Source organism: Pristiophorus japonicus, chromosome 8, assembly GCF_044704955.1.
Source record: "Pristiophorus japonicus isolate sPriJap1 chromosome 8, sPriJap1.hap1, whole genome shotgun sequence".
NCBI classification, from domain to species: domain Eukaryota; kingdom Metazoa; phylum Chordata; class Chondrichthyes; family Pristiophoridae; genus Pristiophorus; species Pristiophorus japonicus.
The window spans coordinates 162,817,384-162,833,267 of NC_091984.1; the positions used below are offsets into that span (position 1 = coordinate 162,817,384).

The window sequence follows — 15,884 nt, forward strand, 5'->3', positions numbered from 1 at the left end:
AGCGTGTGTGAGAGGGAGGGCGAGCGTATGTGAGAGAGGGCGAGCGTGTGAGAGAGAGAGGGCGAGCGAGCGTGTGAGAGAGAGAGGGCGAGCGAGTGTGTGTGAGAGGGAGGGCGAGCGAGCGTGTGAGAGAGAGAGGGCGAGCGTATGTGAGAGAGAGAGGGCGAGCGTATGTGAGAGAGAGGGAGGGCGAGCGAGCGTGTGAGAGAGAGAGGGCGAGCGAGCGTGTGTGAGAGGGAGGGCGAGCGAGCGTGTGAGAGAGAGAGGGCGAGCGTATGTGAGAGAGAGAGGGCGAGCGAGCGTGTGAGAGAGGGAGGGCGAGCGACCGTGTGAGAGAGGGAGGGAGAGAGCGGGCGTGTGAGAGAGGGAGGGAGAGAGCGGGCGAACGTGTGTGAGAGAGAGAGAGCGAGCGAGTGTGAGAGAGACAGAGAGAGAGAGAGAGAGAGAGTGAGTGTGTGAGAGCGCGGGTGGATTAGGTAAGGCTGCAGTGGTGAGAGAGATGTGAGTGGCGGAGGTGAGGGGCTGGAAATTAGAGAGAGCCACGTTTGGATGACTGAGGAGGAAAGTTTCGAGCGCTATTGACGAGGTGTGAGAAAGCTGTGTGTTCAGAGACAGGGAGGAAGAGGAGTGCAGAGCACACAGCACTGAAGTGGGAGGAATGTGTTGGTGAGAGGGGGCCCTGTGGCCCTGGAGAGAGCAATGGGGGAAGTGAGAAGAAGTAGTATTGGAGAGAGGGAGAGGGGTGAAGAGATACTGGAAGGGAGCGTGCTCAATGCTCATCTTGTGATGGGTCTGGCTGGACGGCAGCTACTGCCTGCTGGTTTGTGTGGGTTGAGGGCAGGATTTCACTGACCCTTCAGTACTGTTGGGTGTAACTGGTGTCTATGTGTATGTTTGTGCTACAAACATTATTCCCCTTTATCTCCAGGCTGGTGATTCCCGAAGAGAACAATTTCGTAGATACTTAGAAAAAGGCGGAGTGTTGGATGCACTTACAAAAGGTGAGGTGCTCTTTTTTTCATAATCATTGATGCACTTTATTCCTATGATTACTTGAGATGTCATGTGTTGGAGGAGGCCCATTAACTCTCTGCGTGCATGAGGCTGAGTGGCCAGACCCATTTTCCTGCATTCTCCCCTCACGCGCTTATATTTTGAGTTATTATCCAGTCCTTTTATCGCTTTGTTTATTTTACCTTCCATTGCCAAATATGACAAACTAATCCACATTGTAATATCTGTATAAAAAGGTTTCTTCAGTCGTCTCCCTTTTTGTATAGGTCATGGTCTACCTACTTATGGAAATAGTTTCTGCGTTTTACTTGTCTTTCTCTTCTCTTATTTTTAACACCTCGATGAAACTCCCCTCAACACACTCGGTTGGAGAGAGCACGATGATCTTGGCTCCAGCCTTTCCTTATAACTCTGACCTGGTGTGACTAAATGGACCTTTTGTCTGTAATGTGGCAGAGCTGAAGCACAGTTCAGGTGTATATTCTTCATGGGGAAATCAGGAATCCCTGTTGTCCTCTGATGTATTCGAATTAAGCTGGAGGGCAGTGGCAAGAGCTGTCAGTTGGACACCTCAGTGTTCCTACTCTGATTCACAGCGACTGTAAGAACACTTACAGGAATGTCTTGTGAAGGTGAAACCAAGAAAAAAGTCCCAAACCGCACTGCTCAGCACTGTGGACCTGGTAAATCTGCATGCCGACTTTCTTCAGGCCCACAATATCATCCAGATAGTAGGGCCCAAACCTGGACACTGATTACCAGAAGCGTTGCCCTGTCGATATAAACTACAAAGTCCCAATTGCTTCTTAATGTTTACTTTTTAATTACGCAAGCACTTTGAAGGATTTATCAGCGGACCTTTGTTCCTCTCCTGCAGTCTTCTCATTCTTCCTAGCAGATTACTGCTACTCCGAGTCTGTTACACTCAGCCCCGTGGAATGCACGTCCTGTGGCATGTGGGAAGTTCTGGACGCTTCGTGCAGCCGGGATGACCACGTGTGCAGGAGGTGTCTCCAGCTGTACCAACTCAAGCTCCGCATTTCGGAGCTTGAACGATGGCTGGAGTACTGCGGTGCATCCACGAGACTGAGAGCTACGTGGATAGCACGTTTCTAGAGGTGGTCACCGCGCAGTTTAAGAGTGTGCAGACAGAGAGGGAGTGGGTGACCAGCGGACAGAACAGGAGGACTGGGCAGGTAATGCAGGAGTCCTCTGAGTGCATCTCGCTCTCCAACCAGTATTCTGTTCTGAGTACTGGTGAGGGCGATGATGGCTCTGGGGAGCGCAGCCAGAGCCAAGTCCATGGCACCATGGGTGGCTCAGCTACACAGGGCGGAGGAAGAAGAATGGAAGAGCTATAATGGTAGGGGATTTGATAGTCTGGGGAACAGACAGGCGTTTCTGCGGCTGCAGACCTGACTCCAGGATGGTATGTTGCCTCCCTGGTGCCAGGGTCAAGGATGTCACCGAGTAGCTGCAGGGAATTCTGGGGGGAGAGGGTGAACAGCCATAGGTAGAAAGTGGGATGAGATCCTGCAGGCAGAGCTTAGGGAGCTAGGAGAGAGATTAAAAAGCAGGACCTCAAAGGTAGTAATCTCTGGATAGGAGGATAGAGCAGATGAATGCGTGGCTGGAGAGATGGTGCAGGAGGGAGGGTTTTAGATTCCTGAGGCATTGAGACTGTTTCTGGGGGAGGTGGGACCTGTACATGCCGGACGGATTGCACTTCAACAGAGCCGGGACAAGTATCCTCGCGGGGAGTTTTGCTAGTGCTGTTGGGGAGGGTTTAAACTAGCTTGGCAGGGGAATGGGAACCGGAGAATAGATTCAGTGGGGAGAGAAGCAAAGCTGCAATTGGAAAGTAGAATGTGAATTTGGAAGACAGGAAACAAGGGCTAGAAAATAGACAACAAGGAAGTTTGACTAAATGGTATACACATCACCAGAAGTATAGGGAATAAAGCAGATGAGCTGAGAGCACAGATAGACATGTGGGAATATGATATTATAGCTATTACTGAGACAAGGCTGAAAGAAGGGCAGGCATGGCAGCTCAACATTCCTGGTTACAGGGTTTTCAGACGGGATAGGGAGGGGTAAAAAGGAGGGGGGTCGCAGAATTGATTAAAGAAACAATTACAACTGTGAGGAGGGATGATATGTTAGAGGGGTCATTAAACGAGGCCATATGGGTTGAATTAAAGAACAAAAAAGGGGAGATCACACTGCTGGGCGTGTATTATAGACCCCCAAACAGTCAGAGGGAGGTAGAAGAACAAATATTTGGGCAAATTGCTGTGAAGTGCAAAAACTATTAGCTGTAATAGTGGGGGATTTCAACTACCCTAATATTAACTGGGGAAAAAGGTAGTGAATGGTACAGAGGGTGCGGAATTCCTAAAATGCATTCAGGAGAATTTCTTTCGCCAATTTAAAAAAAAAAAAGAAAAAATACGCTTGCGGCCTTCCACAAGAGGTGGGTGCTGGAGGGACTGGAGTGCATCATCACCCCCAGCAACCAAATTTTAATTTGATTTTATATGTTTTAAAGTTTAATTTGTTTTATTGTCGGTTTTAGTGTTCCCCCTCCCCTTTTATAGGGGACACTTGCATAATTTGTGGCTTTAGTGCCAAAAAAATCCACAAAAAAACCCCAAAAATACCACAAAAACAACACCAAAAAAAACAAAAAAAGGGCACGTTTGAAAGTTTTGGCGTGTTCCTCCCTTTTAATCAGGGGACACTTGATTCAATTGTTTATTTTTGTTTTCTACAAAAGAGTTGGAGCAAGCCCAACAAGGGAGGGGCCGGTTCTGAACTTAGTTTAGGGGAATGAAGAGGGGCAAGTGAAAGGGGTATCAGTGGGAGAGCATTTTGGTGCCAGTGATCATAATTCAGTAAGAGTTCGGATAGTTACGGAAAAGAACAAAGGTGGACCAGGAATAAAAGTTCTCAATAAGGGTAAAGCCAATTTTCTGAGCTGAGTTGGGATTTGGCCATAGTGGACTGAACATGCACAAGGACCCACAGGTCCCTCTGTACTGCAGCTACTCGATGGTATAAATCAGTGTCAGAGCAGTGGCAGGCATTCAAGGAGGAGATCCTGAGGGTAAAGAGCAAGTATAAGAACATAAGAAATAGGAGCAGGAGCAGGCCATTCAATAAGATTATGGCTGATCTCATCATGAACTCATCTCCACTTCCCCACCCGCTCCCCATAACCCTTCATTCCCTTATCGCTCAAAAATCTGTCTATGCCTTAAATATATTCAATGTCCCAGCCTACACAGCTGTCTGCAGCAGAGAATTCCACAGATTTACAACGCTCAGAGAAGAAATTTCTCCTCATCTCAGTTTTAAATGGGTAATCCCTTATTCTGAGACTATGGGCCCAAGTTTCCACATGATTCGCGCCTGATTTTTAGGAGCAACTGGTGGAGAACGGACTATTTTAGAAATCGCAATTCTCCACATTTTTTTTTCTGCAGTTCTAGTCAGGTAGAACAGTTCTAGTTTAGAACAATTTTTTCTTCAAAAGGGGGCGTGTCCGGCCACTGACGCCTGATTTGAAAGTTTCCACAGTGAAAATGTACTCCAAACTAAAGTAGAATGGAGCCAGTAAAGATTTTAGTAGAACTGAAAAAACCTGTTCTACACATTAAAAAATCAGGCGCAGGTTACAAATTAGGCGTCCAAAACGAGGTGGGGGGGAGGGGGGGGAAGGGAACTCATTAAATTCGACAATAAATCCTTATTTATACTTCTACAAATATTATACAAATAAATCCAACCTGAATAAACATTTATAAGCCAAGAAAAGATTAAATAAACCATCTTCCTACCTGTGTGAAAGTGCTTCAGAAAGGGAGAATTCTGCAGCCGTTCGTGTCGCTGAGCGGGAGGGGGAGAGAGAGAGAGAGGGAGAGGGAGGGGGGGGGGGGCGCGTCAGGTCGCGGAACAGGAGCGCGGGTCGGGTCGCAGGGGGGGGAGCGGGTCTCGGGTCGGGGCGGGGGGGGGAGCAGGTGTCGGGTCGGGGCTGGGGGGGGGGAGTGGGTGTCGGGTCGGGTCTGGTCGGCTGGGGGGGTGGGAGCGAGTGTCGGGTCTGGTCAGGCGGGGAGCAGGAGCTGGCCGTGGGAGGAGCCCCAGTGAGGCCATTCAGCCAGGGCTAGGGGCTGCGTGCTTCGGGCCCCTCCCACACAGTTCGGCGCCTGGAGCTACTGCACTTGCGTGCCGACTGTAGCCCGCATGTGCAGAGGTCCCGGCACTGTTTTCAGCGCAGGGACCTGGCTCTGCCACAGCTCGTGCTGGCCGCGCCTAGGGCCAGAGGACCTGTAAGTAGGTGCAGAATACTGAGGATTTTTTTCGGCGCCGTTTTAGGCACGAAAAACGGGCGCCCAGCTCGGAGGGGCGCCCGTTTTTTTTCTTGTGGAAATTTGGGCCCTATGTCCCCTAGTTTTAGTTTCCCCAATGAGTGGAAATATCCTCTCTGCATCCATCTTGTTGAGCCCCCTCATTATCTTATATGTTTCGATGAAATCACCTCTCATTCTTCTGAACTCCAATGTGTGAGTATAGGCCCAACCTGCTCAACCTATCCTCATAAATCAACCCCCTCATCTCTAGAATCAACTTTGTGAACTTTCTCTGAACAGCCTCCAATGCACATATATCCTTACTTAAATACAGAGACCAAAACTGTACATAGTACTCCAGGTGTGGCCTCACCAATAGGCTGTAGAGTTGTAGCAGGACTTCTCTGCAATAAAGGCCAACATTCCATTTGCCTTCCTGATTACTTGCTGTACCTGCATACTAACTTTTTGTGTTTCATGCACAAGGACCCCCAGGTCCCTCTGTACTGCAGCACTTTGTAATTTTTCTCCACTTAAATTATAATTTGCTTTTCTATTATTTCTGCCAAAGTGGATAACCTCACATTTTCCCACATTATAGTCCATCTGCCAAATTTTTGCCCACTCACTTAGCCTGTCTATATCCCTTTGCAGATTTTTTGTCCTCCTCACAATTTGCTTTCCCACTTATCTTTGTATCATCAGCAAACTTGGCTGCATTACACTCGGTCCCTTCATACAAGTCATTAATATAGATTGTAAATATTTGAGGACCCAGCACCGAACCCTACGGCATCCCACTAGTTACTGTTTGCCAACCGAAAAATGACCCATTTATCCCGACTCTCTGTTTTCTGTTAGTTAACCAATCCTCTATCCATGCTAATACATTACCCCCAACCCCGTGAGCTTTTATCTTGTGCAGTAACCTCTTATGTGGTTATTGAATGCCTTTTGGAAATCCAAATACACCACATCCACTGGTTCCCCCTTATCCACCCTGCTCGTTACATCCTCAAGTATGTTCCCTTTTTTAAAAAAAAAGGGTGGGACTAACAAATCTAGAGCCCCCTGGATGTCAAGGAACATACAGATTAAGATAAAGAAAAAAAGACATACTGAGAACTCAACACTGCAAAAACTCTATAGGAGTATAAGCAGTGCAGGGGTGGAATTATAAAAAAGTTATCAGGAAAGAAAAGAGAGAGCATGAAAGAATGTTAGCAAGTAAAATCAGTGAAAACCCAAAGATGTTTTATAAATACATTAAGAGCAAGAGGATAACTAGAGAAAGAGTGGGGCCTATTAGACCATAAAGGAAATCTGTGTGTGGAGGCAGAAGTAAGATTCTTAATGAATACTTTGCATCTGTTTTCACAAAAGAGAGGGGCGATGCAAACATTGCAATCAGGGAGGAGTCGTGTGAAATATTAGACGTGATAAACATAGATAGGAAATATTAAATGGCATTTGCAGCTCTGAAAGTGGATAAATCCACAGGCCCGGATGAAATGTATCCCAGGCTGTTAAGAGAAGCAAAGGAGGAAATAGGACCTCAAAGGTATTGCTACCAGTGCCACGTGCGAGTCAAAGTAAAAATAGCAGGATAGCTAAGATGAATACGTGGCTTGAGGAATGGTGCAAGAGGGAGGGATTCAAATTCCTGGGACATTAGAGCCGGTTCTGGGGGAGGTGGGACCACTACCATCCGGACGGTTTGCATCTGGGCAGGACCGGAACCAGTGTCCTGGGGGGGTGTTTGCTAGTGCTGTTGGGGAGGGATTAAACTAATATGGCAGAGGGATGGGAACCTATTCAGGGAGACAGAGGGAAATAAAATGGGGGCAGAAGCAAAAGATAGAAAGGAGAATAGTAAAAGTGGAGGGCAGAGAAACCCAAGGCAAAAATCAAAAAGGGCCATATTACAGCAAAATTCTAAAGGGATAAAGAGTGTTAAAAAGACAAGCCTGTGCTTCAATGCGAGGAGTATTTGTAATAAGGTGGATGAATTAACTGCGCAGGCAGTTATTAACGACTATGATATAATTGGGATTACGGAGACATGGCTCCAGGGTGACCAGGGCTGGGAACTCAACATCCAGGGGTATTCAACATTCAGGAAGGATAGACAGAAAGGAAAAGAAGGTGGGCTGGTGTTGCTGGTTAAAGAGGAAATGAATGCAATAGTAAGAAAGGACATTAGCTTGGATGATGTGGAATCTGTATGGGTAGAGCTGCGGAATACCAAAGGGCAGAAAATGCTAGTGGGAGTTGTGTACAGACACCAAACAGTAGTAGTGAGGTTGGGGATGGCATCAAACAAGAAATTAGCGATGCGTGCAATAAAAGTACAGCAATTATCATGGGCGACTTTAATCTAAATATAGATTGGGCTTACCAAACTGGTAGCAATGCGGTGAAGGAGGATTTCCTGGAGTGTATTAGGGATGGCTTTCTAGTCCAATATGTCGAGGAACCAACTAGAGAGCTGGCCATCCTAGACTGGGTGTTGTGTAATGAGAGAGGACTAATTTTAGCAATCTTGTGCGAGGCCCCTTGGGGAAGAGTGACCATAACATGGTAGAATTCTTTATTAAGATGGAGAGTGACAATGTTAATTCAGAGACTAGGGTCCTGAACTTAAGGAAAGGTAACTTCTTTTTTGGTATGAGATGTGAATTGGCTAGGATAGACTGGCAAATTATACTTAAAAGGTTGACAGTGGATAGGCAATGGCAGACATTTATAGATTACATGGATGAACTTCAACAATTGTACGTCCCTGTCTGGAGTAAAAAATAAAACGGGGAAAGTAGCTCAACTGTGGCTAACAAGGGAAATTAGGGATAGTCATATAAATTGGCCAGAAAAAGCAGCAAACCTGAGGACTGGGAGAAATATAGAATTCAGCAGATGAGGACAAAGGGACTAATTAGGAGAGGGAAAATAGAGTATGAGAGGAAGCTTGCAGGGAACATAAAAACTGACTGCAAAAGCTTCTATAGATATGTGAAGAGAAAAAGATTAGTGAAGACCAACGTAGGTCCCTTGCAGTCAGAATCAGGTGAATTTATAATGGGGAACAAAGAAATGACAGACCAATTGAACAAATACTTTGGATCTGTCTTCACTAAGGGAGACACAAATAACCTTCCGTAAATACTAGGGTTTCAAGAGTCTAGCGAAAAGGAGGAACTGAAGGAAATCCTTATTAGTCAGGGAATTATGTTATGGAAATTAATGGGATTGAAGGCCGATAAATCCCCAGGGCCTGATAGGCTGCATCCCAGTGTACTTAAGGAAGTGACCCTAGAAATAGTGGATGCATTGGTGATCATTTTCCAACATTCTATTGACTCTGGATCAGTTCCTATGGACTGGAAGGTAGCTATTGTAACCCCACTTTTTAAAAAAGGAGGCAGAGAGAAAACAGGGAATTAGCCTGACGGTGGTGGGGAAAATGTTGAAATCAATTATTAAAGATGAAATAGCAGCGTATTTGGAAAGTAGTGACAGGATTGGTCCAAGTCAGCATGGATTTATGAAAGGGAAATCATGCTTGACAAATCTTCTAGAATTTTTTGAGGATGTAACTAGTAGAGCGGACAAGGGAGAACTAGTGTAGGTGGTGTATTTGGACTTTCAAATTGCTTTTGACAAGGTCCCACACACGAGATTAGTGTGCAAAATTAAAGCACAGGGTATTGGGGGTAAAGTATTGATGTGGATAGAGAACTGGTCGGCAGACAGGAAGCAGAGAGTCGGAATAAACGGTTCCTTTTCAGAATGGCAGGCAATGACCAGTGGGGTGCTGCAGGGTTCAGTGCTGGGACCCCAGCTATTTACAATATGCATCAATGATTTAGATGAAGGAATTGAATGTAATATCTCCAAGTTTGCAGATGACACTAAGCTGGGTGGCAGTGTGAGCTGTGAGGAGGATGCTAAGAGGCTGCAGGATGACTTGGGACAGTTTCGGTGAGTGGGCAAATGCATGGTAGATGCAGTATAATGTGGATAAATGTGAGGTTATCCACTTTGGTGGCAAAAACAGGAAGACAGAATATTATCTGAATGGTGACAGATTAGGAAAAGGGGAGGTGCAACGAGACCTGGGTGTCATGGTACATCAGTCATTGAAGGTTGGCATGCAGGTACAGCAGGCGGTGAAAAAGGCAAATGGCATGTTAGCCTTCATAGCGAGGGGATTTGAGTATAGGAGCAGGGAGGTCTTACTGCAGTTGTACAGGGCCTTGGTGAGGCCTCACCTGGAATATTGTGTGCAGTTTTGGTTTCCTAATCTGAGGAAGGATGTTCTTGTTATTGAGGGAGTGCAGCGAAGGTTCACCAGACTGATTCCCGGGATGGCTGGACTGACATGAGGAGAGACTGGATCAACTGTGCCTTTATACATTGGAGTTTAGAAGGATCAGAGGGGATCTCATAGAAACGTATAAGATTCTGACGGGATCGGAAAGATTAGATGCGGGTAGAATGTTCCTGATGTTGGGGAAGTCCAGAACCAGGGGACACAGTCTTAGGATAAGGAGTAGGCCATTTAGGACTGAGATGAAGAGAAACTTTTTCACTCAGAGTTGTTAACCTGTGGAATTCCCGGCCGCAGAGAGTTGTTAATGCAAGTTCATTGGATATATTCAAAAGGGAATTAGATATGGCCCTTATGGCTAAAGGGATCAAGTGGTATGGAGAGAAAGCAGGAAAGGGGTACTGAGGGAATGTTCAGCCATGATCTTATTGAATGGTGGTGCGGGCTCGAAGGGCCGAATGGCCTACTCCTGCACCTATTTGCGATGTTTCTAAATATTTTGTATTGGTCTTCACGGTAGAAGACACTAAAAACATCCCAATAGTGGATAATCAAGCGGCTATAGGTAGGGAGGAACTTAATACAATCACTATCACTAATGAAGTAGTACTCGGTAAAATAATGGGTCTAAAGGTGGACAAGTCCCCTGGACCTGATGGTTTACATCCGAGGATCTGAAAAAGCGGTGGCTGCAGAGATAGTGGATGCATTGGTTGTAATCTACCAAAATTCCCTGGAATCTAGGGAGGTCCCAGCGGATTGGAAAACCATAAATGTAACACCTATATTTAAAAAAGGAGGCAGACAAAAATCAGGAAACTATAGACCAGTTAGCCTAACATCTGTCGTTGGGAAAATGCTGGAGTCCATTATTAAGAAAGCAGTAGCGAGACATTTGGAAAAGCATAATTCAATCAAGCAGAGTCAGCATGGTTTTATGAAAGGGAAATCATGTTTGACAAATTTGCTGGAGTTCTTTTGAGGATGTAACGAGCAGGGTGGATGAGGGGGACCCAGAAGGATGTGGTGTATTTGGATTTCCAGAAGGCATTCGGTAAGGTACCACAGAAAAGGTTACTGCACAAGATAAAAGTTCACGGGGTTGGGGATAATATATTAGCATGGATAGAGGATTGGCTAACTAACAGAAAACAGAGAGTCGGGATAAATGGGTCATTTTCCGGTTGGCAAACAGTGACTAGTGGGGTGTCACAGGGATCAGTGCTGGGGCCTCAACTATTTACAATCTATATCAATGACTTGGATGAAAGGACCAAGTGAAATGTTGCTGAAGATACAAAGATGGGTAGGAAAGCAAGTTGTGAGGAGGACACAAAAAATCTGCAAAGGTATATAGACAGGCTAAGTGAGTGGACAAAAATTTGGCAGATGGTGTATAATGTGGGAAAATGTGAGGTTATCCACTTTGGCAGAAAAGTAGAAAAGCAAATTACAATTTAAATGGAGAAAAATTGCAAAGTGTTGCAGTACAGAGGGACCTGGGGGTCCTTGTGCATGAAACACAAAAAGTTAGTATGCAGGTACAGCAAGTGATCAGGAAGGCAAATGGAATGTTGGCCTTTATTGCAAGTGGGGTAGAGTATAAAAGCAGAGAAGTCCTGCCACAACTGTAGAGGGTATTGGTGAGGCCAAACCTGGAGTACTGCGTACAGTTTTTGTCTCCGTATTTAAGAAAGGATATACTTGCATTGGAGGCTGTTCAGAGAAGGTTCACTAGGTTGATCCTGGAGATGAGGGGGTTGACTTATGAGGATAGGTTGAGCAGGTTGGGCCTCTACACATTGGAGTTCAGAAGAATGAGAGGTGATCTTATTGAAACCTATAAGATAATGAGAGGGCTTGAGAAGGTGGATGCAGAGAGGATGTTTCCACTCATAGGGGAAACTAAAACTAAGGGACATAGTCTCACAATAAGGGGTCGCCCATTTAAAACTGAGATGAGGAGGAATTTCTTCTCTAGGGTTGTAAATCTGTGTAATTCTCTGCCCCAGAGATCTGCGGAGGCTGGGTCATTGAATATATTTAAGGCAGAGATAGACAGATTTTTGAGCAGGCAGGGAAGTGGAGCTGAGTCCATGATCTTATTGAATGGCGGAGCAGGCTTGAGGGGCCAAATAGCCGACTCCTGCTCCTATTTCTTATGATCTTAAAGTGCCGAAATCTACAGGGCTACGGACCAAGAGCCGGATTAGACCGGCCGGACACGATGGGCCGGAATGGCCTCCTTCCGTGCTGTAAATTGCTAGGATTCTACTAGGATACTTCTAATCTGGTACCATCAGCAAACTGATACCTAGCTCTTTGGGCTCAAGTTTCGGCTGCCCGCTAGAACAACGCACATCGGAGAGGCCCGCCTAATTTAAAGAACAAAAATTGCGCCGAATACTTATCTCGCGATTCCCCGATAGCTGTAGGCCCATTTCCACCTCGGCACGGCACAGCAGGAGCTGCTGGGGGTGGAGCTACAGCCCTGCACCAAAAACAGCCGTGCGCAGTAGCTCCCGGCCCTCACAGCGCGTCCTGTCTCCGCGGAGGGCGACGACCCTATCCCGGGCCGAAGGGACGTCACCCTATCCCAGGCCGAGTGGCCTGGCGCATTTTACCTCGGCGGCGGGGCACAGCTTCTCGCTGGGAGCGGACACCACCTGAAGTCCCACGAAGTCATCGTTGGAGCCGGTGGCGGAAGGGCCCGCAGCCTCTCGCTGGGGGTGGACCCCACGCGAAGAGTCGGTGGCAGCCTGGCATCGGCTGCGTGCAGGCCCCGCCCGAAGTCCTCGTCGTCTCCCTCTCCCCTCGTCGTCTCCCTCCCACCCCCTCGTCGTCTCCCTCCGCCCCCTCGTCGTCTCCCTCCCCCTCACCTCGTCGTCCCTCGTCGTCTCCCTCCCCCTCACCTCGTCGTCCAACGTCGTGTCCCTCGTCGTCTCCCTCCCCCTCACCTCGTCGTCCCTCGTCGTCTCCCTCCCCCTCACCTCGTCGTCCCTCGTCGTCTCCCTCCCCCTCACCTCGTCGTCTCCCTCCCCCTCACCTCGTCGTCTCCCTCCCCCTCACCTCGTCCTCCCCTCACCTCGTCGTCCCTCGTCGTCTCCCTCCCCCTCACCTCGTCGTCTCCCTCCCCCTCACCTCGTCGTCTCCCTCCCCCTCACCTCGTCCTCCCCTCACCTCGTCGTCCCTCGTCGTCTCCCTCCCCCTCACCTCGTCGTCTCCCTCCCCCTCACCTCGTCGTCTCCCTCCCCCTCACCTCGTCCTCCCCTCACCTCGTCGTCCCTCGTCGTCTCCCTCCCCCTCACCTCGTCGTCCCTCGTCGTCTCCCTCCCCCTCACCTCGTCGTCTCCCTCCCCCTCACCTCGTCCTCCCCTCACCTCGTCGTCCCTCGTCGTCTCCCTCCCCCTCACCTCGTCGTCTCCCTCCCCCTCACCTCGTCGTCTCCCTCCCCCTCACCTCGTCGTCTCCCTCCCCCTCACCTCGTCCTCCCCTCACCTCGTCGTCCCTCGTCGTCTCCCTCCCCCTCACCTCGTCGTCTCCCTCCCCCTCACCTCGTCGTCCCTCGTCGTCTCCCTCCCCCTCACCTCGTCGTCCCTCGTCGTCTCCCTCCCCCTCACCTCGTCGTCTCCCTCCCCCTCACCTCGTCGTCTCCCTCCCCCTCACCTCGTCGTCTCCCTCCCCCTCACCTCGTCGTCTCCCTCCCCCTCACCTCGTCGTCCCTCGTCGTCTCCCTCCCCCTCACCTCGTCGTCCCTCGTCGTCTCCCTCGTCCTCCCTCGTCGTCTCCCTCCCCCCTCGTCGTCTCCCTCCCCCTCCCCTCGTCGTCCCCTCGTCTCCCTCCCCCCCCCCCGTCGTCTCCCTCCCCCTCCCCGTCGTCTCCCTCCCCCCCCTCGTCGTCCCTCGTCGTCTCCCTCCCCAATACTATCTCTCTATGTCTCCTCCCCCTCACCTCGTCGTCCCTCGTAGTCTCCCTCCCCTCACCTCTCGTCCTTCGTCTCCCTCCGTCGTCTCCTCCCCCCCGTCGTCTCCCTCCCCCCCCCCCCCATCGTCTCCCTCCCCCCCCCCCCCCCGTCGTCTCCCTCCCCCCCCCCGTCGTCTCCCTCCCCCCCCCCCCATCGTCTCCCTCCCCTCGTCTCCCTCCCCCCCCCCCCCCGTCGTCTCCCTCCCCCCCCGTCGTCTCCCTCCCCCCCCGTCGTCTCCCTCCCCCCCCCCCCATCGTCTCCCTCCCCCCCCCCCGTCGTCTCCCCCCCCCCCCGTCGTCTCCCTTCCCCCCCCCCGTCGTCTCCCTCCCCCCCCGTCGTCTCCCTCCCCCCCCGTCGTCTCCCTTCCCCCCCCCGTCGTCTCCCTCCCCCCCCCCCATCGTCTCCCTCCCCCCCCCCCATCGTCTCCCTCCCCCCCCCCCCCCCCCCGTCGTCTCCCTCCCCCCCCGTCGTCTCCCTCCCCCCCCGTCGTCTCCCTCCCCCCCCGTCGTCTCCCTCCCCCCCCGTCGTCTCCCTCCCCCCCCGTCGTCTCCCTTCCCCCCCCCCGTCGTCTCCCTCCCCCCCCCCCGTCGTCTCCCTCCCCCCCCGTCGTCTCCCTCCCCCCCCGTCGTCTCCCTTCCCCCCCCCCGTCGTCTCCCTCCCCCCCCCCCGTCGTCTCCCTCCCCCCCCGTCGTCTCCCTCCCCCCCCGTCGTCTCCCTTCCCCCCCCCCCGTCGTCTCCCTCCCCCCCCGTCGTCTCCCTCCCCCCCCGTCGTCTCCCTTCCCCCCCCCGTCGTCTCCCTCCCCCCCCCCATCGTCTCCCTCCCCCCCCCCCCCGTCGTCTCCCTCCCCCCCCGTCGTCTCCCTTCCCCCCCCCCGTCGTCTCCCTCCCCCCCCGTCGTCTCCCTTCCCCCCCCCGTCGTCTCCCTTCCCCCCCCCGTCGTCTCCCTTCCCCCCCCCGTCGTCTCCCTCCCCCCCCGTCGTCTCCCTCCCCCCCCCGTCGTCTCCCTCCCCCCCCCCCCCATCGTCTCCCTCCCCCCCCCCCCCCGTCGTCTCCCTCCCCCCCCGTCGTCTCCCTTCCCCCCCGTCGTCTCCCTCCCCCCCCCCATCGTCTCCCTCCCCCCCCGTCGTCTCCCTCCCCCCCCGTCGTCTCCCTTCCCCCCCCCATCGTCTCCCTCCCCCCCCCCCCCCCGTCGTCTCCCTCCCCCCCCGTCGTCTCCCTCCCCCCCCGTCGTCTCCCTCCCCCCCCCGTCGTCTCCCTCCCCCCCCCCATCGTCTCCCTCCCCCCCCCCCCCCCCCGTCGTCTCCCTCCCCCCCGTCGTCTCCCTCCCCCCCCCGTCGTCTCCCTCCCCCCCCCCGTCGTCTCCCTCCCCTTCCGTCGTCTCCCTCCCCCCCCATCGTCTCCCTCCCCCCCCCCCATCGTCTCCCTCCCCCCCCCCATCGTCTCCCTCCCCCCCCCCCCGTCGTCTCCCTTCCCCCCCCCCCGTCGTCTCCCTCCCCCCCCGTCGTCTCCCTTCCCCCCCCCCATCGTCTCCCTCCCCCCCCCCCCCGTCGTCTCCCTCCCCCCCCGTCGTCTCCCTTCCCCCCCCCCGTCGTCTCCCTCCCCCCCCGTCGTCTCCCTTCCCCCCCCCCCGTCGTCTCCCTCCCCCCCCCGTCGTCTCCCTCCCCCCCCGTCGTCTCCCTCCCCCCCCCGTCGTCTCCCTTCCCCCCCCCGTCGTCTCCCTCCCCCCCCCCCATCGTCTCCCTCCCCCCCCCCCGTCGTCTCCCTCCCCCCCCGTCGTCTCCCTCCCCCCCCGTCGTCTCCCTCCCCCCCCGTCGTCTCCCTTCCCCCCCCCCGTCGTCTCCCTCCCCCCCCCCCCGTCGTCTCCCTCCCCCCCCGTCGTCTCCCTTCCCCCCCCCCGTCGTCTCCCCCCCCCCCGTCGTCTCCCTCCCCCCCCGTCGTCTCCCTCCCCCCCCCGTCGTCTCCCTTCCCCCCCCGTCGTCGTCTCCCTCCCCCCCCGTCGTCTCCCTTCCCCCCCCCGTCGTCTCCCTCCCCCCCCCCATCGTCTCCCTCCCCCCCCCCCCCCGTCGTCTCCCTCCCCCCCCGTCGTCTCCCTTCCCCCCCCGTCGTCGTCTCCCTCCCCCCCCCCCGTCGTCGTCTCCCTCCCCCCCCGTCGTCGTCGTCTCCCTCCCCCCCCCCCCGTCGTCTCACTCCCCCCGTCCCCCCCCCCGTCGTCCGTCTCCCTCCCCGT

At 52.8% G+C, this 15,884-nt stretch overlaps 1 protein-coding gene across 1 annotated transcript in view; it reads left to right on the forward strand.

Annotated features, from left to right (window-relative positions):
- The window catches only part of mycbp (MYC binding protein), an 82,510-nt gene that overhangs the window by 32,780 nt on the left and 33,846 nt on the right, over positions 1-15,884 (forward strand). The window contains exon 2 of the mRNA XM_070888302.1: positions 861-1,001. Coding sequence (XP_070744403.1) covers positions 861-1,001 — 141 coding nt within the window. The remainder of the gene's footprint in view (positions 1-860; positions 1,002-15,884) is intronic.